This window comes from Panthera leo, chromosome D1 (assembly GCF_018350215.1).
Source record: "Panthera leo isolate Ple1 chromosome D1, P.leo_Ple1_pat1.1, whole genome shotgun sequence".
Lineage (NCBI taxonomy): Eukaryota > Metazoa > Chordata > Mammalia > Carnivora > Felidae > Panthera > Panthera leo.
The window spans coordinates 16486881-16511771 of NC_056688.1; the positions used below are offsets into that span (position 1 = coordinate 16486881).

The 24891-nt window shown below is 54.4% G+C and overlaps 2 protein-coding genes and 1 long non-coding RNA gene across 17 annotated transcripts in view; 2 read left to right on the top strand and 1 right to left on the bottom strand.

Moving 5' to 3' along the window:
• The window catches only part of BCL9L (BCL9 like), a 28197-nt gene extending 27779 nt beyond the window's left edge, over positions 1-418 (bottom strand). For all 4 annotated transcript variants that reach the window (XM_042903880.1, XM_042903879.1, XM_042903881.1 and 1 more), the window contains exon 1: positions 69-418. The gene's annotated coding sequence lies outside the window, so the exon portion shown is untranslated. The remainder of the gene's footprint in view (positions 1-68) is intronic.
• A 131-nt stretch (positions 419-549) lies between these two features.
• On the top strand, positions 550-9368 carry LOC122199133. 5 transcript variants are annotated; one of them, XR_006193353.1, is made up of 5 exons: positions 550-899; positions 2112-2881; positions 6116-6213; positions 8120-8367; positions 8830-9368. It is a non-coding gene; the product is annotated as an uncharacterized LOC122199133 (long non-coding RNA). The 5 variants fall into 5 exon arrangements; XR_006193350.1 differs by lacking the exons at positions 550-899; positions 2112-2881 and adding an exon at positions 4601-4959 and having other exon boundaries at positions 8830-8951; positions 9049-9368; XR_006193354.1 differs by lacking the exons at positions 550-899; positions 2112-2881 and adding an exon at positions 3170-3452.
• A 3976-nt stretch (positions 9369-13344) lies between these two features.
• On the top strand, positions 13345-24480 carry UPK2 (uroplakin 2). Of its 8 annotated transcripts, none has more exons than XM_042906719.1 (9): positions 13345-13459; positions 18885-18942; positions 21104-21299; positions 21486-22300; positions 22744-22878; positions 23068-23206; positions 23487-23557; positions 23926-24058; positions 24370-24474. In XM_042906719.1, the coding sequence occupies exons 4-9, from the start codon at positions 22225-22227 to the stop codon at positions 24389-24391; spliced, it is 576 nt and encodes a 191-aa protein (XP_042762653.1). In that variant the 5' UTR covers positions 13345-13459; positions 18885-18942; positions 21104-21299; positions 21486-22224; the 3' UTR covers positions 24392-24474. The 8 variants fall into 8 exon arrangements, with proteins under 8 accessions (XP_042762653.1, XP_042762651.1, XP_042762652.1 ...); XM_042906717.1 differs by lacking the exons at positions 13345-13459; positions 18885-18942 and adding exons at positions 19837-20130; positions 20320-20453; XM_042906718.1 differs by lacking the exons at positions 13345-13459; positions 18885-18942 and adding an exon at positions 20183-20976.
• The last annotated feature ends 411 nt before the right edge of the window (positions 24481-24891 follow it).

Genomic DNA, 24891 nt, shown 5'->3' on the forward strand with positions numbered 1-24891 from the left:
GGATCTCCCTCCTCGCGCCTCTGCCTGCCTGGCATGACTTTCGCCCTCGGCCCCAGCCCACCCCTCACCTCGCGCCGGTCGGGGGTCCTCACGCCAGGCCGGAGCTGGACACCATGACCAGGTCAGGGTCGGTGACCGGATTGGGGTCCTCCGGGTTGCCAGTTGGAGGTGCGGAGGGGGGCGGGCAGGCGGTGATCTTTTGATGCTGGATGCCTTGATCTCAATACCAGCCCGGGCCGGGAGAGGGTATCCGGGGGTCTCTGGGCGCCTGGGTTCCTGCCTCCCAACCGCCGAGCATGGTCTTGGGCGCCGGACACCGGCGGGAGAGCGTGCACACCCGCCCGGCCCGGGGCTCGGGGCTGGGGTCTCGGCCCCGAACCTCAGGGCTCCGGCTCCTGCTCCTCCTCCCTTCCTTCCTTCCTTCCTTCCTTGCTTCCTTCCTCCCTTCCTTCGCCTCCTCCTTTCACTTTCCCCGAGGCCCGCGGGGACGGCGGGCGCGGGGCGGGGAGGGGGCTGTCTGGGCGCTTATTGTTGGTCGGACGCCGAGGGTCCGGGTCGCAGCCCCCGGGCGGCGCGGCGCCGGGGGACCCAGGCGTGCGGGCGTCCGTCCGGCTGGCTCCGGGCGGCGGCGGTGGTGCAGCGGCCCCGGGTCCGGGGCATGTCCGGCCACTGGCTCCGCCGCGCGCCGCCGCCTCCCCGGGCTCCCCTGCGCTGCCGGAGCCTCGCTCGCCCCTCCACTCGGCTCCTCTCCCCAGCCTGAATAAGCATCGGGGCTCTCTGGCTGCCTCCTTCTGCCTTCATACCAGAGCCGGAGAGGCCCCTGTCAAAATAAGAGCTCCCCCATCTCGCTCGCCTCCTCGCCCAACCCGGCTCCCCCAGCCTCCCAGTGGTCTGACTCGGTAAGGCGCCCGGCCGGCTGGCTAGCGGGAGGCAGGTTGGCCCGGGGGCGGGGAGGGGGCTTCTACCCTTCTCTCCTCCCCATTCCTGAGGACTGGGCACGAGACGCCCCAACACCATCCCAGGCAACAGAGAGATTTGACAAACCTACCCTCCAATCTACACTGATTGGAAGGAGTGGGAGTTGCCTGGACTTCCGCAACCCCAACACACACACACACACACACACAAATACTGGGTCCCCTTTTCACTGTACCCACCCACATTCATTATGCACTGAGCATCTCTTTATTCATCTTTCTTTCCTAGTAGATCATGAGGTCCTTGAGGACATAGACTGAGTTTTTTCATCTCAGTCCTTAGCCCAAAGTGAATGCTAAGAAAATGTTTGTGGAAGTAAAATCTTTGTCTTCGCAAAAGAACTCTCTCCTAATCTCAAGGTGCTCCACGCGTGGGCGCGCGTGCACACACACACACACACACACACACACACACACACGACTCTATAGGAGGATAGATGCAATGAAAAAGAAATTGTAAAGCCCTTTTAAAAAGCATTTCACCAATGTGATTTCGGTGTTTACCACAAGCCCGTGAGAAAGATGTTATGGCCCCATTATATCGGTGAGGAAACTGAGACTTGCATTTGTTAAGGACCTCCTCAGGTTTATACGGCTAGAACGTGGGAAGCCCAGGAGTGGAATTCAGGTCTCCTTATCCCAGGACACTTCCCCTGTATCCCACTGCTCCCACCTAAAATTAATACCAACAAGTAACAAGCATGGGCTGCTTCAGAAAGAAGACCAGCAAACCTGTTTGTTCCACTGCCCTCTCTCCTCCCCTTCGAATAGATGGTCCCCAGATCGCCTTACAGACCGCCCTCTCTCCTGACTACCTCTCCTTACATCTATGCCACTCAACTGAGTGCTTACTTAACGTTTTGTTTCTCCTGTATATATGTTTGGTTGCCCCAAAAGATTGAGGGCCCAGACCATGCTTTCTATGCCTCTACATTCCCCACAGCACTCAAATGCTGGGCTCATAGTAGGGCTTTTGTAAACACTTATTTGGTGGGTTGATAGTGCCAGCAGCTGGGGCCTGGGCAAGGTCTGAGGAGGCACAGGTGGAGATGAGGGACAAACCCTCAAAAACAGATAACCCCTGTGTGAGCCTCACATCGGTTTACAAATCATTTTCATGCACATTATCTCTAGATCATGTTTTGATCCAATCAACAAAACTTCCCCAAGTGCCTACTAACTGCTGTGCCAAACACCAAGCTGGGTCAGGAGTTGAATCATCACAACCTCATGAGGTAGGTATTCCCACTTAAAGGAAAAGAAGACTGAAGCCCAGAGAAAACTGAGCTCAGGTTTGAAAGATCCTAGAGCCTAGGCAGTAGGCTAATTTCCTCTCCTCTCTCCAGGGTCCTGTGGATATACGTGAGCCACCAAGGCAAAAAAGGGCCATTTCTCAAACAGTGTGCTGGTTAGAAGGCAGGGCCCACCCCATTTGTGTGGATCAGTCTCCTCTTACATACATGACAAACCACATGGGCTTGTTATGATCCGTTTGGCACAATGCCCGGTTCACAGGAGGTCCAGAAAACTGTTCGCAGGAGTGAGAGCTGTGTTGTAAGAGGTCTGTTAAATGTGGTACACAGTAAGTTCAAGCGTATTCGGCATGTCCTGTGGAGCAGCCATGTAGAGCGCTCCCCTGGGTGGGGCTGTGACTCATGGCCCCAGCGTAGGTTCCAGGTCGGGATGCGGAGCTGAGCTCCGAGCAGCCACGAGTTCTGGGTGGAACCCTGGAGCGAGCGAGGAGAGGAGAGGGGCCGGCGGCCCACTGCCGGAATCGAGCGGCTCCCTCTACTGGCGAACTCGGGGAATCACCAGGTGTTTCCGTGTATCTGTGTGTCACCGTGTCACGAGGAGTGTCACAGGTGTGTCAGCGAGTGTCGGTGGAAGTGCCAGCACGGGTAGAGGTGAGTGAAGGTGCCTGCTCATGGAGCAGTGTGGGTGCGACAGTGCCATGCGGGCCCGTCTCTGCAACCACAGAATGTACACACACAACCGTATCATGGAATACAATTTACTTTGGGGCTGGAGGCGGAGGGGGAGTGAGGAGGGCGGCTCTAGGGCTGCATGTTATCAGAGATTACTTCGTGAAGTGATTAGGACGAAAGTCGGTTCCAGCTGAGACTCCTCACCAACCCCATACCGATGGGAGGAATTCAGGACTGAAGAACAGTTCTTGGGAAGGCACTCTATCCCCTAAAGGAACTGACGACCCAAGAAAGGGTTAACGCTGAGCCCTACAGTGGCTTCAATCATTGGCTCAGAGCACTGTCAATCAGAGTTCTGGGGCGGGGTTCTCGGGCCGCCTGCGGACTGCCCAGGGCCCCTCGCTTGCCCCTAGACCCCCACATCATTTTACTTCTGGGCTGCGCCCACACCCCTATCTTGGTGGAGACACCTTCCTGGGCCTGGAGGAAGAGCAGATCCGGGCATCCTGGCTTCCCCACTCACTCCAGCTGCCTGGCTTCCTGATAGATGGTGATTATTATATAATAGACCTGCTGGACAGAACCGTGCCAGCGCTCGGAACACTTTGCCCCCTCCTCGAAGCGTGCCCCAAGGTCTGGCACCAGCCGCACCAGAGCCCGCCGCCCAGCTCTGCCGGCTACCCCAGCACCACCTCCATCCCCGGGCGGGAGACCCCTGGGCCACCTTCCCCGGTGGACCTGGGGCCACGTCTTGGGATGGGGCGGGCGCCAGGCTGGGAGTCGGGCGGGCGCCCAGCAGGTCTCAGTGTCGGCCTGCAGAGTTTGGCTTTACCAGCGCCTCGCCGGGATTGTGGGACCCACCTGGCCCCTCGAACCTGAACTTGGAACTTGGGAGCCAAAAGAGGTGGGGATAGGGGGCGCGGGGGCCAGGGTGGAAAGGGAAAGAAGTTTGGGAAAGGTGCGGGGGCAGGAAAAAGGAGCCTGGGTGAGGGGGCCGGCAGGGGCAGTGGGGGAGGGACTCTTATCCTGACAGGGCTCCCGCCTTCCCCGACTGGAGGGTTTGGAAAAACTGAGCAGGCAGCCAAGGCTTGGCTGGAAATCCTGCAGCCCACCCTCCTGGGGACACAAAGCTGGAGGGCGGAGGCAGGGCGGGGGAAGAGAGCACGACCCCGGGGAGGGCAGGGCCTCTTTTGGGGCTGGGGGCCCAGGGGCCAGGTCCCTGGGGAGGGGGTTCCTGGCGCTGTCTCCCTGCAGTCTGTTTCCCCCTTCTCCTCCACTCCCCCTCTCCTCGCCCCCCCTCCTCCCCCTCCCCGGCTCCAGTCTTGCAGATTGCGGGCAGACTTAACTCCTTGAGTGCCAGCCTGGTGGACTCCGAGGTGGTGACTCTGGGAGGGAGGGAGGGAGGGAGGAGACTCCGGACCCCACTCCCACCACTGTTTAACACCTTGTGGCCCGGAACGCAGTCTCGGGATCTGGGCTGGTCAGAGCCCTGGAAGGTTGCCTGGTACTCGAGGAGAGATACACAAAACCCGGCACCCGAGAGCTGCGTAATCTGGCCCATTCTGCTGCCAAATCTTAACCGTCTACACTCCCGCCACCCCAGTCCTCTGTGTCTCTCCCTCCACTCTTCGGCTACCCTCCCCCCACTACCCGACCCACCAGTCGTTACAAAGGTCCCCGACCGACAGAAGGCTCGTGAGAACCCGGAAGTCTGGGTTCTGTGGCTGCCCCAGCATTCTCTGTATCCTCTGTGAGGCCCAGCGCGGGTGACCACAACCCGTACCTCTTTTGCCTCCAGGGGGCTCCTTCACCTTTCTGCGGAGGTAGCTGCCCAACTGAGGCAGGGAATGGTAGCCTCCGCCAGCCCCGGCTGGAACAAGGGCCTGAGTACCTGGAAACCCTGACTTCACCTCCACCCTAGCCCCTTTCTCGGGCAACACCCCCTCCGCCATCAGATTGGCCTTCCAGTTCGGCTCTGAATGACTCTGCCCGAGCAAAGTAAACCAGGCCAGGCAGGAAGGGGTTAACGGAGCTAGCCGACTCCGTGTGAGAGCCAGGTGAGGCACCGCCCATCTTGGCCCTCAGGTGTGTGTGGGTGGGGACGTGGAGGGACACCGACCTAGGGGCCGCTTTTTTGCCCCCTGGTGGCTAGATCTGGCCTAGCAGTGGCAGGCGGAAGCTGCGCGCCGCGCCGGTGGGGATGGGTGGAAAGATTTTGCAGTTAGAGGACTCCTCCCGCGCCAAGAACACTTCCGGAGGGAAAGAGAATCCTCTGGGAGAGCTCGTGGAAGCAGGGAACTCCCACAGGCCCTGCCATGTCCCCCTCACTCAGCAGGCTGCCTCAGCCACTTCCAGATCTTTGCCCTGGGGGACTCCACTCGCGGGTTTCAGGTGCCCAGGGACCTGGAAGAGGGAGGAGGGAGTGAAGACATAGGCTCTGTCTCAACCTAATAGAGGAGGTCAATCGCGGGGCGCTGCTCCTCACCTTCTTTTTCTTCTTGTGCCCCAGCCTCCCCAGAACTCCCATTCCCTCTGGACCCCAGCATCAAATTCAAACCTGTAGTCAGGCTTCGGAGCTCCTACCAGCTACCCTGGCACACCTCAGCTACCCTCCCCTCCAGCCAAGCGGCCCTCGGGGTTTCTCCTCATAAAAGAATCCCTCTTGAGGGGTTCTAGGTGCTCACAACCGCTTCCCCTTATCCCCCTCAGGGCTTGAGACCCTTCCTCCCCTCCACCCCAAGCCCTTCCAGGTTACTGAAGGCCTTGTTCTTGCGGGCTTCCTTCCTTCCTTCTTTTTTTGTGTTCCTTTCAATTGGCTCACTTCCCTCCCTCTCCCCATTTCCCATTATCCTCTAAGACTTTCTCTTTCTTTCTTTCTTTCTTTCTTTCTTTCTTTCTTTCTTTCTTTCTTTTTCATGTTTATTTGTTTTGGAGAGAGAGAGACAGAAAGTGCATGCATGGAAGGGGCAGGAGGGGCAGAGAGAGAAAGAGAGAATCCCAAGCAGGCCCCGAGCTCACTGCCAGAGCCCAACTCGTGACCTGAGCCGAAATGAAGAGTCAGGCCGACTGAGCCACCTGGGCGCCCCAAGAATTCCTTTTTATATAGGCACTTCATGCACACAGGGACCCTGACTGACTCAACATTTCCCTTTTCCTCCTGGAATCCTTCTCTGGCCAACCCATGGACTTATTCATTCAAAAACCATTTTTCAGGACCTACTATGCACTGGGCACTGGATGAGACGATGCGTCTATGTTGGGGAACAAGACAGATGTGTCACCCTCAGAGCCTGCAGTCTAGGTGGGGATGGGTAAGTGAACAAATGATCTCAGTTCATTGTCATGAAGCCTTGGGGAGCATCTCAGAGAGACACCTATCCTGGACTTGGGAGTCTGAAAAGTTTCCGGCTTGGGAGCAACATCTGAGCTGAGACTTACTCTAGCCTAAGGTGTGGTTCCGCCCAGGTGAACAGTACATCTCACTGGAGGCCTAAAGATAGAACAAGATTCCAACAAGGGACCTCACCAGATGTTATTGGCGGGGGGGGGGGGGGGGGGGGGGGGATCTCTAAGGCTGCACTCCCAAACAACCCATTCCTTTTTTAAGATTTTATTTTTTTGGGCGCCTGGGTGGCTCAGTCAGTTGAGCTTCCTACTTCGGCTCAGGTCACGATCTCACCGTCTATGAGTTCGAGCCCCGCGCCGGGCTATATGCTGACAGCTCAGAGCCTGGAGCCTGCTTCGGATTCTGTGTCTCCCTCTCTCTCTCTAACCCTCCCCCACGCATGCTCTGTCTCTCTCTGTCTCAAAAATAAAATAAAACATTAAAAAAAAATTTTTTTTAAAGATTTTATTTTTTATTTTTCTGACTTTTTTTGAGATTTTATCTTTTAAGAGCCCACAACCCCAAGATCAAGAGTCGCACGCTCTACCGACCGAGCCAGCCAGCTGTCCCCCAAACAACCTATTTCTAATAAATTTTCCAAGTCCCAAAAGAAAGAGGACTAACCTGAGAATCTAGAGTATGTGACCTTGGCCTAGTCACACCCAGTCTCTGGGCCTTAGTTTTTTCAAATGGAAATCAAGAGGGTTGGAGTTTATCTTCAGGCTCTTTATCAGGAAGATAGCAATTAAATAGAAGGCTTGGTTAGTTAAGAGAGAAATACTCACTTAGCTCTGGTGGGCTTGGGGAGGGATAGCAGCTTTCAGAAGCCCAGGAGAGGCTACCACAAGCAGGGGCCCAGAGAAAGCCACCTCCTACCCCTCACCGTACACGTTGACTGGCAGGTTTTTGTTTTCCTTCAATGTTTATTTAAATTTTTTTATGACAACGTTTATTCATTTTTGAGAGACAGACCGCGACGGGGGAGGGGCAGAGAGAGAGAGAGGGAGACACAGAATCCCTAGCAGGCTCCAGGCTCTGAGCTGTCAGCACAGAGCCGGACGTGGGGCTCGAACTCACAAACTTCGAGATTGTGACCTGAGCTGAAATCGGACATTTAATCGACTGAGCCACCCAGACACACCCTATTTATTTTATTTTTGAGAGATCGAGGAGAGAGAATCCCAAGCACGCTCCACGCTATCAGCACAGAGTCCCACATGGGGCTCGAACTCACAAACCTGTGAGATCACGACCTGAGCCGAAAACAAGAGCTGGCCACTTAAACGACTGAGCCACCCAGGAGCCCCATCGCCTGGCAATTCTGAGTGCTGGGAACATTTAATTTCTGCCATCAACTGAAGGCAAGAGCCCTTCTAAGACGGTGCTGGGAGGAGCGAGCATGGGGGCAGGGAGCACACATAGGATACATTTAGTTGCCGCATTAATTTGCTCTCAAGTGTAGCACTCCAGAGCTTTTGTTTTTAATAGAATGTTCGCAAGTAAGGAAACTGAGGCCCAGAGTGGTGAAAGGACTTGCCCCACACCACGTGGCTGGTGAGCAACGGCTAGAAGCGATGCCCAGGCCTCCTGATTCCCAGTCCAGACCCTTTCCACCACACCACTGTAGCATTTGCTTCCAACTTTCCATTGGACTTCTTCCTGTGTCTGGCTCATTTCCCTGGGAGGCCACGAGATCTGGGAAGGCAGGCTTGGCCTTCTTATCTGGACATCCCCCAGAGCCTGGTGCGGAGCTCTGAACACAGGGAGGGGTGCCCAGATGCCCCAGGCACCCCCATCCCCCCTTTTCTGTCTCATCATGAGTCTCTTTACAGGCACGGAACTCTCTGGCCCAAGGGGAAAATGGCACCCCTGGACTGTGGACAACCCCCTGAACGAGGCATATCCTCAGTCCCAGCAGGGCCTAACGCCTGCTCTGTGACTTCCAGAAACCGCTCTGTGATGGACTTCCTGGGGCCTTATTTTCTCCATCTGTCAAGACCCACAGCCCCTTCTAATTGCTAGGGTACTTGGAACTTGAAGTCCCAGATGAGGAAATGTTTTTACAAGACGTAACTCTGAGGTAAGGGAAGAAGCTTCACGATCCAGTCTGTTTCGCAGAATCCCGCAGCCTCGGGACCCCGTCTGCTCCATCTGCTGGGACTAGGGTCCCGCCTCACGGGGTGCCCACACCCTCGCACTGTGCTGGACCCCGCGGAAGTTGCGGGATACGAAACCTGAATCTATTCTGCGACCCCGCCAACTAATTTCCCACAACCGAAAATAATTTCACCAAGGAATCCCAATTTTCACTTGTATCTCTTGGGGCTGCTCCGGTTTATTACCTACAACGCCGCTTGTTAAAATTCCCTTCCCCCTTTTCTGCTACACCTTGCAGCAGCTACCTGTCTCTCTGCCTCTCTCTGTCCTCTGGAGTCAACAGAGCTTTTCTGCCTCTCTTTGCCCCGCTCTCTTCTCCTTAGCGTATGGACAGGCTTAGCCTGTCAGGCTTCATTATTTTCCGTTTCTTTCACCCGTTACCCAGATTCTAACACACAAGGAAGCTGCTTGGTTCCTGCCTCCCGTTTTTCCCCGGCTATCCCTCCAGTTCTCTGTATCACAAAAGCCCTGGAACTGAGTGGGCCTAGACAAGATTTCCAACAACAGGTGAGGGATAAAATTATCTTGGGGTGGGGGCAGGGAGAGGGGAGGCAGAGGGAGGCCGAGAACAGTCAATGATGGATAAGTTTTGATCCTCTAACAGGCACCTGCCCTCAAGGAGCTTATGAGGTGGAGACAGTTAAAACACAATAAACGTTGCTAAATAATTGAAAGATGTGGACCTGATGTGATCAGCGCGGCATCCTCGGGGAGACCTGTGGAGAAAGAGGAGATTGACCTCAGGTCCAGGGGAGGGCAAGGGCTTAGTAAGGGGCACAGAAAGAAGAAAAGCAATGGAATCACAGATCTTGGTGGGAAGGGGCCTCAACAAAGAACAGCTACCTAGTTCGGGTTCTTTCTGATGCTCAGCTAACAGCCCTGGCAAGCAGGGGATCAGTCACCGTCTTCTTGAACACCTCCAGCCGTGGGAAACTTACTGTCTCCCAAGGAAGCCAGTTCCATTTATGAACATTTGTGGGGTTTTTTTTTATTTCTTTATTTTGAGAGAGAGAGAGAGAGAGAGAGAGAGCTTGCGCACCAATGGGGGAGGGGCAGGGAGAAAGAGAGAATCCCAAGCAGCCTTCATGCTGTCAGCACCGAGCCCGATGCGACGCTTGATCTCATGAACCATGTGATCATGACCTGAGCCGAAGTGATGAGTCAGACATTCACTTAACCGACTGAGCCACCGAGGTGACCCTGGTTTTTGTTTTTAGTTAAAGTTATTTCATGTATTTAAAGTAAGTCTAGGCCCAACATGGGGCTTGAACTTACAACCCCGAGATCAAGAGTATATGCTCTACTGACTGAGCCAGCCAGGCAGCCCTAGGAATGAGCATTTGTTTTTCCTTCCTTTGAGCTGAACTCTCTCCCAGTGGTCTTTACTTATTAGTCCGCACGCGCTACCTCCTTGGGTCACAAAATGTAAGACTAGTTCTTCCTCCTCATGATAACCCTTCACTTATTTGAGCTTCAATGACTCCTGACTCTTCTCCTCCTACCCAACCTAAATATTCCCAGTTCAATAAACCCTCACTCCCACGATAACACCTGGCCAACTTAGAGTCAAGCAAGGCTGTCAATCCTCTCCTTTATTCCAAATACCGTATCTCTATTAATCCGACCTAAAATTGAATTTACTTTTGGCAACCGTATCATGCTGATGACTCAGACTGAACTTACTAAACCCCTCATTTCTGTGATTCTGTTTCACCCGAACTGCTTCTTTTTCTTTTTTCTTTTCTTTTTCTTTTTTTTTTTTCTCACGTGAACTGCTTCTAAGCCTCACCATTGTACAATGCTGAGGTCTTACACGGACCTTTGATCATTTCATCTTGTTAAGTTGGCCTGACATTCTACGTATGGAGATGATTGGGGGATCCTTATCTTGTCCTTCAAAGTGTTTACTATCCTTCCAGGGCTATATGTGTGAAATGTGCTACTACGTTTTCATATCAGATAATGGTAAAAATATTTAACGGGACAGAGATGAAGACAAAACTCTAAATGACACAGTTGTCCTCCTGGTTGATACCGGTCTGTGTCACACTGAGAAGATGATACATGGTTTTGTAGGTGGGATGGGGTCAGATGGTAATGAGCCTCCAACATGTAAAGAAAGAATAAGAAAATAGATTCAGAAGGTTTTTGAGCACAAGAGTCTTATGGAAACAGGTTGATATAGGGGCGCCTGGGTGGCTCAGTCGGTTGAGCGTCCGACTTCAGCTCAGGTCACGATCTCGCGGTCCGTGGGTTCGAGCCCCGCGTCGGGCTCTGGGCTGATGGCTCAGAGCCTGGAGCCTGCTTCCGATTCTGTGTCTCCCTCTCTCTCTGCCCCTCCCCCGTTCATGCTCTGTCTCTGTCTCAAAAATAAATAAACGTTAAAAAAAAAAAAAAGAAACAGGTTGATATAGCAAAAAATAAAAGAAAACACCAACTTTGGAACTCTGCACATCTGAAGTTGAATCTCAGCTCGGTCGCTTTCTCGCTGTAGAACTTTGAGCAAATTAACCACTCAGAACATCAATTTCTTCTCTTGTAGTATGGGATAATGCCTCCTCGACTGTGGAGATTAAGTGAGATGATATATATGAAAAGCCTCATACATAAAAGGCTCTCAATAAACTAAGAAGAAAAAGCAGGAGAAGGAAGGAGGAGAGAAGAAAGTCGTGTTTAGAACAGGCTTAGTTTCGTCGGCGGGGGCGGGGGGGGGGGGGGAGGCGGGTAGGGGTGGCAAATTTATGATAGGCCCAAGGAAAAAATCCCAGTGTAAAATGAGCCTCTGGTGAGGCCCAGATTGACTGGATGCTTGGTCTAGGGCAATATACACGAAATGGCGGAGCGCTGGAAGTGGATGTGGGTGACATTTCAAAAGGAGAAGTGATTCACCTTGGATTCTGGCTACGGGTGTGGAGAATGACAGAGAGGAGACACGGGAGCACAAACAGAGGAAATGGATTAGGGAAGAAGGGTTCAGGGGCGTCTGGGTGGCTCCAAGTGTCCGACTTCGGCTCAGGTCATGATCTCACGGCTCGTGAGCTCGAGCCCCGCATGGGGCTCTGTGCTGACAGCTCAGAGCCTGGAGCCTGCTTCGGATTCTGCGTCTCCCTCTGTCTCTGCCCCTCCCCGGCTCATGTTCCGTCTGTCTCTCAAAAATAAACATTAGGGGGGCGCCTGGGTGGCTCAGTCGGTTAAGCGTCCGACTTCGGCTCAGGTCACGATCTCACAGTCTGAGTTCGAGCCCCGCGTCGGGCTCTGGGCTGATGGCTCAGAGCCTGGAGCCTGCTTCCGATTCTGTGTCTCCCTCTCTCTCTGCCCCTCCCCCATTTATGCTCTGTCTCTGTCTCAAAAATAAATAAAAACATTAAAAAAAATTTAAAAAATAAATAAATAAACATTAAAAAAAAAAAAATAGAAGCGTTCGTGTTTACAGTGGTGAAAGTTGGCAGGATAGTAGGACATCCCAGGGGGTATGACCAACGAGCGGGTGGAGAGATTTAAGGGGAACTGTGTGCAGAAGTCAGAGGGAAGGTTAGGTGTTTCGGAAGCACCCTGGTAGCTGTAGCCATTGGGTCAGGTCTCTGAGGGTGAGGTGGGAAGGTGGGAATCGAACCGACAATGGTAGCCTGCAGGATACCCCAGGGCCACGCTGATTTCCCTCCCCCCCCCCCCCACCTGTCAGAGCTGAACCGGAAAAACTCGACCTTACATTCACCTTTGCATCACGGGCCTCAGTCCAGGGCCTGCTGGGACCCGAACCCTGTCCCTCCAGGCCTCTCTGCTTCTCGGCCCTGATATCAGGACGGGAGTTCTTATCTGGTCAACAGACTCTAGCTTGTTGCTACAATCATGGGCTGGAAAAGGGAGAGAGGGGAGGGGACCTGTAGAGCGAGATTTGGACGGAAGCGGGTGGGGACAAATGGAGAGCGAGTGAGAAACACACAAGCTGGGAGAGGCAGGGCAAGGTGGGCACCACGAGTAGGTAGAAATGCGGGCTGATGGAGGAGAAAAAGAGAGACCGAAGGAGGGGGCAGAAAAAAAGATTTGCCGAGAAACTGATGAAGTGCAACTGAGAAAACTGTTGCCATGGTGACGGGTCCAGAGGAGGGAGTAGGAATATCAATCGGATTATGAGTTGGGGGAACGGGGAGGGGGTCGCTCAAGACCCAGAGGCAGTGCCCCCCACCCCCGCTGGCCGGCCCCAGCAGCCCTCCCGCAGCGTGAGGACCGCCTTCCTGAGAGGCCTCCCAGAGGCCAGCCCAGGGAGGACCGTGGGGACAGAAGCATGGGAGGGGCCCAGGGCTCTGGCACTTTCTCCCCTCCTCTCCAGCCTGGGCTGGCACAGATCTGTACCCGCCCCCCCCCCCCCCCCCACCTCAGCGTGCCTCACTGGCTCTGGGACAGCCTGCTCCACCCACCCTACTTTCTGTCCTCCCCACGTCTTCCTCCTCGGAGCCCCCAAGTGAAGCGCGGGGAGGGGACTTGTGTTAAGAACCTACTGTGTGCCCCGCACGGTGTTGGGCACGTCGCGCCTTGTTTCATCCGGGGCCTCCCCGCAGCCCCGTGGGCTAGGTGCGCCACCCCCACTGGCAGACAGGAAACCCAAACCAAGGTCCCAAGCTGGAAAGTGGCCGCCGCCTAGCTGGCCCATCTGCTCCAAAGCCATTTTCTGCCCTCCGAGCCCCCTGCCTACCCTTCGCGGCCTGCTTTCCGCCCCCTCAGGCCAGGATGGGAGGTGCTGGGGGGAGGACCCGTTCAAGGCTCGAGCTCCATTCCTAGAGACAGAGAACTGGGGACACTTGAGGCAACTGTGCCACAGCCAGCACAGCCTCCAGGCTAAGTGGGAGGCGCAGGGGAGCTCAGAGCTCAGGGCCAGGGGAGTGGGGAGGAAGGGCTGAGGGGGAGAGGGCTGTGGGGCTGAGGGGAAGCTCTGAGGCAGGCGTTTCCGGCAGAGCTGAGGAGAAACTTCCAGCAAGGCCCAGTGGGGAGCACTCAGGCTTGCAGCGTCTGAGCTGGTGAGTGAGTGTGGCTGGGGGCTGGTGTTTGATTGCAGGTCCCTGCAAGTGGAAGTGGCTATGTGGTGGCGGTGGGGGGGCTGTCTCCCTCCCCCTCCCTCCCCCTCCCTCGGGGCGGCTGTACAAATAACAGTTTTGTAAAGGGCACCGGATCTGATGCGCATATCAAACAGGGCCTGAGGAGATGGGAGAAGGCAGAGTTCAGGGCTGTGACCTTGGGTAGCCGAGCCAAGACTACCCCTCCCTGCCAGAGGGTGGAGTGGGGTTCCAGAGGATTCTGACCCCTTCCCACACGCCTTGCTTTTCCTTCTAGCGGCCACCTTGAAACACCTCCCTGTTCTCTCGGGGGATTGGCTGGAGCCACAGCCTAACCCGGAAGTGGCTGGGGGGGGGGGCAGAAATTGGCTGGACCCCAAGAGGGGCTAAAGGTCACAGTTCTGTTGCCCCCCCCCCCCCCACCTGTTCGCTGGGTTTGAGTTCCCAGGTCTCTGCCCCTCACCCCTGTAGGGGGGGATGAGGGGATAGAACCCCTTCCTCTGCAGACGTGACCCAGGGAAGACTGACCCAGACCGACTCACCCCTTCACACTCCACCAATATCCCAGGAAGCCCTCCTGACCTCCTTCCCCTGCCCATGTTAGGTTTCTACAGACAACTGGAAGGGGACCCGGCCTGAGGTAAAAGAACGGGGGAGGGGTTGGAAGGGAGTCCCCCCCCCCCCCCCCCCAACTCCAAAGAAGACCCTTCCTACCCTCCTCTTTCACACCTGCCCTCCCGGGGCCGTCTGGTGCCTTGGCCCTTCCCTGAACCCCAGACCCAGCTCCACCCAGACAGCCGGTCCTTCAACACCCTCTTGTCCAGCCCCGTTGTCCTCATCCACACACCCTCACTCCCAGACTGAAGCAATCTCCATGACTTCTACTTGCCAAAGCCAAGGAGCACGCTTCGAATCTCTCTGGTGGCCTATGAACCAGTTTGCTGTGGGCCGCGGGTCCTGGAAGCATTCTTCTTTGGGGACCTGGGACACCACTCCCTCCTGGCTCTTTTCTTTTTTCTTCTAGGGAAGCTTCTCAGTCTCTTTGGCAGGCTCCTCTTTGCCTTTGACCCTAGTGGTGTTCCCCAGGCTCCGTCCTTGCTCTTGTCCTCTCACTGGGCCGCGCTCCTCCCCCAGGCTGCAGCTGTCACACCAGGGCCCACAGCCTTCCTGAGCTCCAGACCGGGAATCGCAGATCTCCAGCCCCTCCCAGAAAAACCTCCTTCCACCACCACCTGCACCCCAGCTGGTGAGGGTGCCGCCATCCGGCTGCCCAAGCCACAGCCTGGGAGGCATCCTTCACCCTGCTCCCCACCCCGCCCCATAGCCCTCCCAGCCAAACCATCACCTTAGAATTTTCTCTTCGGTCGTTTCTTGCCCAGAATTGTATCTCCACAGTGTGTCAAGAGACATCTAAACTATCTCCCAACCACTCATCCAACACAATCTCTACAGTACAACGAAAATCATCTTTATAAGATACAAATTTGATCATGACGCTCTCCAGTTTTAATCCTTCAAGGGCTTCTTTGTATCCTTAGGATAAAAATTAAAATTCTTTAAACGGGCTTACAAAGCTCTTCATCTGGTCCTGGCTGCTTCTCCAGTGACTTCCCCAAATTCCACTCTTTTTTTTTTTTTTTTTTAATGTTTATTTTTATTTTTGAGACAGAGAAAGAGCATGAACGGGGGAGGGTCAGAGAGAGGGAGACACAGAATCTGAAGCAGGCTCCAGGCTCTGAGCTGTCAGCACAGAGCCCGACGCAGGGCTCGAACTCATGGAGAACTCACGGACTGTGAGGTTGTGACCTGAGCAGAAGTCGGACGCTTAACTGACTGAGTCACCCAGGCGCCCCTCTTTTTTTTTTTTTTTTTTTTTTAAAGTAGGCTTCATGCCCAGCGTGGTGCTCAGCGTGGGGTTTGAACTCACGATGCTGAGATCAAGACCTGAGCTGAGATCAAGAGTCAGACACTTAACTGACTGAGCCACCCAGGTGCCCTCCATCAAATTCCACTTTAAACCTCCAGTCGCTTAATGAGCATTTGCAGCTCTTTCAGCCTAGAACAATCTCCCCTCTCACTCCTTCCTCCCTCCACCTTCACCCTGCTAATGCCTACTCAACTTTCAGATCTTCACTTATTTACTACTTCCTCCAGGAAGCCCTCCAGGACTGCCCAAGCCCATGTAAGTTACCCTTTCAGTGAGGCGCCTCTCTGGCAAGTCATTTAATGTCTCTGACCTCAGTTTCCTCATTAATACAATGAGGAGAATAACAGTACCCACCCACAGAGTTTGCTCTGAGGGATTAAGCAAGAAAATATAGGAAGGACTTAGCGCAGTGCCTGACATGTGGTAAACACTCGATAAATACTAGCTGTTAGCGTTACTTTTTGTACTGAAATCCTGCTGCAGTGAAATAGTGGACTCTTCAGTATCTCCCATCATACCATAATTTTCCGGGAGAGCAATCGTACTCACCTCTGAATGCCCGGTACTTAGCACAGTGACTGGTACAAAAGCATGTAAGAAACATTTATTGAATAAATTAATTCATATTCATTCGGGCCACTATTATTTCTTGGGTCGATTCGCTCTCCTTCAGGCCTAAGGAGAGGCTTAATTACCCCGCAGTCAAGCCTCCGCCTTTCCTACAATACTGAAGTTTGCCACTTCCCTGCTGAAACCCTGTCAGAGGCTCCTGACAGTCTGAAAAACACGGTGGGCCAGGCCTTTGCAGGGCGGTTGCCCAGAAGATCTGCTTCTTTAGATCGGCTCCTCCCCTCCCTCCCCTTCCACTGCCATCCCTCCTTGCCAGGCTCTGCCGCGCTGGCTACAGGGAACCCCTCTGCTTTGACAACCCTGCAGCCTCTATCCCTTCAGCCTCAAATACGCTTCGTCCTTGCTCACTAGCAAAACACCACTCCCCTTCTGACACCCTGTCCCAGATGACACCATCTGGGACACCCGGTGGCAAAGTTGGCCTCAAAGATGTATGTTGTTCAGTTTCACTCACCTTGTTTTACTGATTTGGTCACCTGCCTGGCCCCAGGGGTCCACAGCCCCTGTCCGACCTCACAATGTTGTGATCCATCCATCTGCAGTGAGGGCCTCGACTTTCTCTCCCCAGCAGCCACCTGGATGGCCGCCACTCTCCCTCCTGTCCCCGTCCACACGCCCATGCTTCATTCGACCTTGACCTCACCCCTCAGTGCCCCGCTTCCTGGCACATCCAGTCACTCCTTTCCGTAACTAGCCCCATCTTGTTCTCCAACCCTTCAGGCTCGCCAATACCCTCAACTTTCCGTGCCTTGAGTCTGGACAACTTGACAGTTGTATCGTTGCTGCACTCAAGCTGTTGTGTAATTTGAAAAACTCCCAAAATGTCAAAGTTAGTGTGATGGTTAATTTTATGTGTCAGCTTGACGGGGCCATGGTGCTCAGATATTTTGTGAAACGTTATTCTGGATGGCTCTGTGAAGATGTTTTTTGGGGCAAGATTAACATTCAAATCAGTGAATTTTGGGGGAAGGCAGATTATCCCATGGTGTGGTGGGCCTCATCCAATCAGTTGAAGGCCCTGAACAAACAAAGACTGACTTCCCCTCTCGCCTGCCCCACAAAGAAGGATTTCTGTTGGTAGATCACCTTTGGACTCCAACTGCAACTCTTTCCTGGGTCTCCAGCCTGCCTGCCTCCCCCTTTAGACTGTGGATTTGCCAAGCCTCCACGATCACATGAGCCAATTCCTTAAAATAAACCTCTCTCTATATATACACATCCTGTCGGCTCTGTTTCTCCAGAGAACCCTGACTAATGCAGCCAGTGCCCCTGAAGACCAGTGGTCCCCAAGCTCAGCCGGGCCACAGCCACCAAACAGCCTTCCTCAAGGTCCCTGGTAGCTGTGTCCTCCTCTTCCCACAAATAGCTACTCAAACTCTTTTATGATCTAGCCTCAGAAGTGACCATTGCCCCTGCTGAATTCTATTGGTCACACAGACTAACCCTGCTACAACATGCCAATCCATTACCTCCTGCCGATCCCTTCCCACACTGTTTCCAAAATGCTCTTTCCACAATTAGAACTCCTCAGAGGCTCTCTGTTTCCTTTAGGGTAAAAACCAAGCTCCTTAGTATAGGATCCAGTGCCACTGGTGACCCAGCTGCTGGCGAGGGGTATTGTCCCACTCATCTTTGAAGACCTCTTTCTAGCCAAGGTGTGTTTGTTCACGGTTCCCAGAAAGTGTCAGGATCATTCGCTTCTCTGAGGCTTTTCATATGCTGTTCCCTTTTTGGAATATCCTCTTCCACTTATCTCTCTTTTTTTTTATTAAAAGTGTTTTTTTTTTAAGTTTATTTTTTTTTTGACATAGACAGCTCAAGTGGGGAGAGGCAGAGAGAGAGAGAGAGAGAGAGAGAGAGGGAGAGGGAGAGGGAGAGAATCCCAAGCAGGCTCCGCGCTATCAGACGGAGCCTGATGTGGGGCTCAAACCCATGAACTGTGAGATCATGACCTGAGCCAAAACCAAGAGTTGGATGCTTCACCGACTGAGCCACCCAGGCGCCCCATCTTCTTCCACTTACTTTAACCAGGCTACCTCCAGTTCATTCTCCAAAACTCAGCAACTTGAGAGCAGGAATGGCTTCTTGTCCTCTCTGTGTCTCACCTATCATGGCAACTACCACTGAGCAGTTGTTTGACAGATGTTTACTGAATGAATACACGAGCGAGCAGGCAGTTCCTGTGTGCCTGGGACCCCGGTGGCATGCTTAGCATACAAGGAACAGCTGGCTCACATCTCCGTCACCTTCCCGTTCACACTACCTTTCCTGCCCAACCATTTCCCCCTGCATCGATGCCAGAATTGGGAAAACAAATTCCTATTTCTTCCTTTTAATTAATTAATTTTAAGTAGGTTCCATACCCAGTGTGGGGCCTGAACTCATGACTCTGAGATCAAGAGTCGCATGCTCTACTGATCAAATTCTGAGCAGCTCTACTGATCAAATTCTATCCCACCTCATTCCCTACTAGCTCTGTGACCTCAGGAAACTCATTTATTGCCTCTGAGCCTCTAGACTTCATCTGCAGTAAGGGTTAAAGGAGAAGATAAGATGAATTACTTAAATTAATATTTATTGAACCAGATATCATGCTAGGCACTCTTAAATAAATTAGCTTGAGTGATGGTCGTATTAGTTCAGTGAGACAGATTTTAGGCCCTTTCTGCAGAAGAGGAAAGTGCAACAGAGTACTCAGGTAGGTAACATGGTCACAAAGCTGGAAGAAGAGTTGGGGTAAGTGGTTGTATCATAGGGAGCATTACAAAAAATAAAGGAGCACCCAGGTCTCTTTCAACCCTGAATGACACACAGATTTTCCTTTCCTTCCAGCCTTTTCCTCAGATCTCAAGGATCGAGGCCCTGCCGTTTCCCATCAGACCAATATTTGGTAAGCACTGCTTATTACTTCTCGATCCAAGTCCCCAGGACTCCCCCAGTCTGCTCCCACCGACTGTGACAGTGATGGCCAATATTCCTTCTGCACCTTTATTTTAAAGCATTTTTACACCTGTCATATCCTGCTAGATGATTCAGAAGGAATGAGTCTTCCCATTTTATAGGTGAGAAAACTGAGGTTCAAAACGGTATCACCTATCATCAGGAGGACAATAGTCCCCATCAGAGGCTCACATGCCCACGGAGTCAAGTGGACATGGGTTTTTTTTTTAATTTTTATTTTTTAATGTTTATTTATTTTTGAGACAGAGACAGAACGTGAGCAGGGGAGGGGCAGAGACAGAGGGAGACACAGAATCCAAAGCAGGCTCCAGGCTCCGAGCTGTCAGCACAGAGCCTGATGCAGGGCTCAAACCCAAGAACCGTGAGATCCTGACCTGAGCTGAAGTCGGACGCTTAACTGATTGAGCCACCCAGGCGCCCCAAGTGGACGTGTTTTTAACTGACTGGCAAGCAGACGAGTGGCATCCAGAGCAAGAACGATCGGTATACCAGACAGAGCTGGGTTCCCACCTAAGATCCCGTGGCTGCAAAGCTACTACATTCTAGAAAAGATAAAAAGTACCATAATTCAGAAAGAGTAAGTCTGCTTTAAGAGCTAACCTTTTATTTAGTCCAGGCAGAAGAGAGAGGTTAAGAACTCCCTGAAGGCAGAAACTTATTTTGCCTTTGCGTACCCGGTGCCTAGCACAGTTCTGGTACTTAATAAAATGTTTGTTGACTTGAGTATGGAGCTTGGAAGGAAGGAGGCAGAAGAGAAAACTTGCATGAGTTTAGAATCAAGCATCTGAGGGGGAGACAGCCTAGGAGGTGTGGGTCCAAGAGAGAAACTCCAGACATTTGTGGCCCTGGTTCCCTTACTCCAAATCATGAGGACATCCTCCAGAGGCACAGGGTGCTGTGGCTTTAAATGACTTCCATGTGTCAATGAATCTGCTCTGCTAAAAGAGTTATCCTCTTGCTCCTGCGCTTGGCCTCCCCCTCCTCGCAGCTCCCCAAACCCTTCTCGGCCGCTGTGATGGGATAATTAGATGCGAGAGCTCAGCACAGATGATGCTCCAGTTGCTTAGCAACTAATGGTTTCCATGGAGACCGCAAAGCACAGCCTCCAGAGCAGCCAGTGAGCAGCTCGGCAGGGCAGGGAGAAGACGCAACTCTCAGTTCCTCCAGAAACCTGGGGAGGGCCGGGTGGGGAAGGGGGGCTGGAGGGAGAAGGGAGGACTTAAAGGCACAGGGCCCTCTTATCCCTTTAAAATCTGGCCAGGGCTCTGCCCTGCCCTACCCCACTCTGCCCCACTCATAATTTCAGATGGGATGGGGGCTTAGATGTGGACCCAACCACAACGCACCCTGCAAGAAACCCGACCTCTTCTTTCTGCTTCTTGGTTTATGAGTGAAATGGGAAGACATACCTCCCAAGCCTGAGCATAAACATCCTTCCCGGTTAGTGATGGGATTTGAAGAGCGAGCATCAGGAAGATCCCCTCGCTCCTAGAATGCCACCACCTACTTCTTCCCTCTCTCCAAAGTTCTCCTCAACGTGCAAACAGTCCTCTTTCAGTTTGTAGAATGATGGTAGGATCTGATGGAAAAGGAAACAAAAGCCAAGGTGCCGGAAAAACAGAATTCAGTTCTTCACCCCAAGGCAGCCTGTTCTGGGAGACTGGGGAAACACACCTGCCCCTGATCTCCACCAGTGTGTGTGTGTGTGTGTGTGTGTGTGTGTGTGTGTGTGTGTACGGGGTGCAATATGGAACATCTGGCAATTCAAAGTGTGGGCCTCTCAGACTAGCATCAATCGATGTTACCTGGAAACTTTTTAGAAATGTGGACTTTCAGGCTTCACCTCAGACCCACTGAATCAGAAACTGCATCTCATCAAGATCCCTGGTGATTCATAGGCACATTCAATGTGGAGAAGCGCTGGTCTGAGACCCTCTGACCCTCTGACCCTCTGCTTGGGTCTGTGAGTTCTATCTTTACCCTCACCCCCACCCCCCCCACCCCGGGCTCACACTCCAGGCTTTGAACCTACCCTTCTTCCCACCATCGGAGTAAGGACACAGCACCACCAACCCTTTGCTTCCTTACAGGACCCTGGCCCTTCTCTGGGTCTGGGGAAGACAGAATAGTTCATGGCACAGAGACCTACATCAGCGCTCTCTGTACAGCTCTTGGCCTCTCCCTGTGGACTATCCCGCTTCCCACAGGTGACTTCCTCTCTGAGTCTGTTTCCACATCTGCAAAAAGGAGCCTGTGACATCTGCCGCCCCTTGGCTGTAGGGATAAGTATGTTGGCTCATGTCCACAGTGGGCACTTTCTCCTCGCCTCTCCTTGCTTTCTGCTTATAACTCCCCTTTCACTTCGGTCTAATCCAGCACGGGGCTGGGGGATGCGGTCAGAGGAGTTGTGTCTCTTTTTCACTTTCTCTTACCGGGTCTGTTTCTCCTCTTTATTCTCAATCGTTTCAACAGTGGTTGCTGAGCCAGGCTGACTGTGCCCACCGCTGCTGGATGGGGTTGGTGGCCACCCCTCCGGTCTCTCTGGAAGTCTTCCCTAGCGTCCCTCTGCCCAGCTCTCCGGAGGAACCTGGAGGCTCGCATACTCCCTGGCACCCACACCCCTCGGCCTCTCCCAGAGCAGCAGTACCTGGGCCTCGGTGGACACCATGAAGAGGAGCCCCTGGGTCTGCTGCCCCCGTCCCCTCCTACCAGCCTCAGTTTCCCTGCCATCCTCGCCCGGCCAAGGCCCTGGCAGAAGCCCCTCGGCGTTGCTTTCCTTTTCTTGCATGCCACGGCAATCTCAGAACTCGCTGCACTCCCGGGAAGACTCCCATACCTGAGGGGGCCAGTCCTCCACAGGCCATGCCCCAGATGCACGCACAGGCAAGAATACTCAGGCCCTAACACGCGGGAGTCCCAGAAGAAGGGGTGATTTCCGCCTCCCACTTTAGTTACTCTGCCCCTCTGCAGTTGACTAAGCCAGCAAGATCCAGCCAGGGCATCCCCACTTCTGACCTGAGAGCCAGCTCCCCATCCTGAAAAACCTGTCTGGGGGCCTGCCCTGAGGCTGTAGGACCCAAAGGGCAGGTTGGACAGGATTCCCCTCCAGCCACTCCCACCCCAAGACAAAATCAGCCACCCCAGGGGCCAGGCCTCACTTGCCTCAGGAAGCCTCAGCCTGCCAGCACCTGTCCCAGCTCCCAGCCCAGCTATGGCATCCCCGCTGCCCTTCCGGACCTTGCCCTTGAACCTGATTCTGCTGACTGTCCTGGCCCTGGGGGCTGCAGGTCTCTGCCTTCTCTGGCGGGGGTGTGGGGAGGGGAGGCACTGGGCCTTCCAGGGCTCCCAAAGCAGAGCTGGCCTGGCCGGTTGGGGGTGGGGAGCTGATGATGGCAGTGACCAGGCATCAGTCACTGAGCCCAGGGGACACTCCTGGTCCTCTTCCAAACCCAGGAGGCAGAGAGATGTGCCGAAGGGCCCAGGGCTAAGGATTGGGGTAAGGTTGACCGCTGCCCCCTACTGACACCCAGGATCTGGCCGCTTGGCGGAGGACCCGGCTTTTGCGTCCCAAGCCTGCCACCTGGTGGTCACACAAGCAAAGGCCTGTGTTCTGCTGGCCGACTGCAGCACGGCAGGGGAGGACTCTGCATCCTTAGAAATGGCCCCCAGGGGTCAGGGCCAGGAAAGGGGATTGCGTGCCCCCACCCCGAGCTCCCTCTTGGCTCCCCAGCAGACTTCAACATCTCAAGCGTTTCTGGTCTGCTGTCCCCGGCGCTGACGGAGAGCCTGCTAGTTGCTTTGCCCCCCTGTCACCTCACAGGGGGCAATGCCACGCTGATGGTCCGGAGAGCCAATGACAGCAAAGGTTTGCTACCCGCCTCCCAAAGTGGCCCCCTGATCCCCAGGGACCCCTACCCAGGCCACCACCAGCACGCTTTCTCCCACTCCTGCCTTCCTGTAGACCTTTCTCCTGAGCCATCCATACTCTGCTGCCCCTTCTCTTTGGGCCCTCCAGAAACATGACCCTGACTTCACCCCCCGATTTCCTGTCCAGTGGTGAAATCCAGCTTCATGGTGCCTCCGTGCCGTGGGCGCCGGGAGCTGGTGAGCGTGGTGGACAGCGGGGCTGGCTTCACCGTCACCCGGCTCAGTGCATACCAGGTGACAAACCTCGCGCCAGGAACCAAATACTAGTAGGTACCAGATCCAGGCCTGGGGCACCTGCTGGCGGGGGGGGGGGGGGGGGGGGGGGGGTGGGGGTTGATAGGAAGAGAAGCTGAGTCCTAACATTCGGTGGGAGGTGATACGGTCAGCCTGGGGGAGGAAGTGAGGGTGCAGCTGACGGCGTCTAGAAGGGGCCTCTCTTGGAGGAGGGCGCGGCTACGAAGGAGGGTGCCTGGGCTCCGTCTTCTTCCAAGTCCCAGATAATCACTGAGGAGTCTCCACTCTCTCTCTCAAACCCCACTACAAAAGCCTTTCCTACCTAGTGACGAAGGGGGCACCCACTGAGTCCAGTAGGGAGATCCCAATGTCCACGCTTCCTCGTAAGTAACATCAGGGTCCCCCAAACCTCCCCTGGCCCTCCCACCCCATCCCCCGGCTGCCCCTCCCTGTGCCCCCTTAGCTTCTTTGTACCTGTGTCCTCGTACTAAGCCCTTGGCATTTTAAGTGCCTGTTGGCTCGTCTCATAAACTAAAGGTTCTGTGCGTGTAGGGATGGTGCCCGATTAATTTCCGTACCCTCAGTGACCAACATAGGAGCTGCTTCGTAAATGTTTGCGTGACAGATGTGTGGATCAGTTGGCTGGTTGGATGGATAAATGGATGAGGATGGCTGGATGAGACGGAGAGCGTGGGGTCAGGAGAGGGGCTGTTCCTGCCCACGAAGGCCTCCCCGCTCTGTCTTCTGACAGGGAGGAAGATGGAATCCATTGGGCCGGGGATGGCCCGGACGGGGGGCATGGTAGTCATCACGGTGCTGCTCTCCGTCGCCATGTTCCTTCTGGTCGTGGGCTTCATTATCGCCCTGGCACTGGGCGCCCGAAGGTGAGGAGGCCCTCACCAGGCAGCAGGCCGCCAGAGGGTCCGCGACGCTATCCGTTTCCCCAGCGCCCGGCTTTGCCCTCTGTGCCTGCCTCCTAACCCTGCTCCCAGACCTCAACCTGGAGGCTTTGGCTCTTTCAGTGCCTTCACCTCCCCTCCCTGCCCCCTCTCACTGGAGCCCTTTCCTCCCTCTGCCCCTCCCCTTGTCCCCAGCGCCTCACCTTCTCCCCACACTTCCTGTCCTCCCCTCACCCCCACTCTTGTCAGCATTGGCGCTCCTTCCACTTCACCTCTTTAATCTCCCCCTCCCTCAGCAGTTCACCCCTCCCGCAGTGATGGAAGTTTCCAGAATAAAGTCTGCTGCCGCCTCGGCTGTGTGTTTCCCTTTCATGTGCTCCGCCTGTGTGGAACCGAATCCCCGAATCCCCCCGTTAGGCTCCCAGTCCGCCCTCCTTGCCCCCCTAGAACAACCTAGTTGCTCCTCTCAGGAGGCAGGAAGGGGGGGGGGGCGGGATTAGATGCCAGGAGTCAAGAGTCCTCAGAGCCCTCGTGGGCTGTGGGTTTGGCCCCCTCCACAGCAGGCCACCCAACCAGGGCGCGGTGCACTGTGTGGGTGAGTCTAGAGGCTGAGGGTGTGTGGTGTTGTGGAGCAAAGGGAAGTGTTGGGGCAAGGAGTGCGGGCTCCGACTGGGGAGAGCCAGAGAGGGCTACCAGGCTGAGACCCCAGACAGGGTGCTGGGCGGTGGGAGAAATGGAGAATTTTCTAGAGGGGACCTAGGAGGAGGGCAGAGAAATGGAAGAAGCCTGGGTGCAGGAGGACAACAGTGGTACAGTCT

Excerpts from the sequence above, each read along its gene's own strand:
- UPK2 (XM_042906719.1), top strand. The coding sequence starts at position 22,225 with ATGGCATCCCCGCTGCCCTTCCGGACCTTGCCCTTGAACCTGATTCTG. Across the intron at positions 22,301-22,743 it reads CCTGGCCCTGGGGGCTGCAG|CAGACTTCAACATCTCAAGC; the intron begins GTCTCTGCCTTC and ends TTGGCTCCCCAG. Across the intron at positions 24,059-24,369 it reads CTGGCACTGGGCGCCCGAAG|CAGTTCACCCCTCCCGCAGT; the intron begins GTGAGGAGGCCC and ends CCCCTCCCTCAG.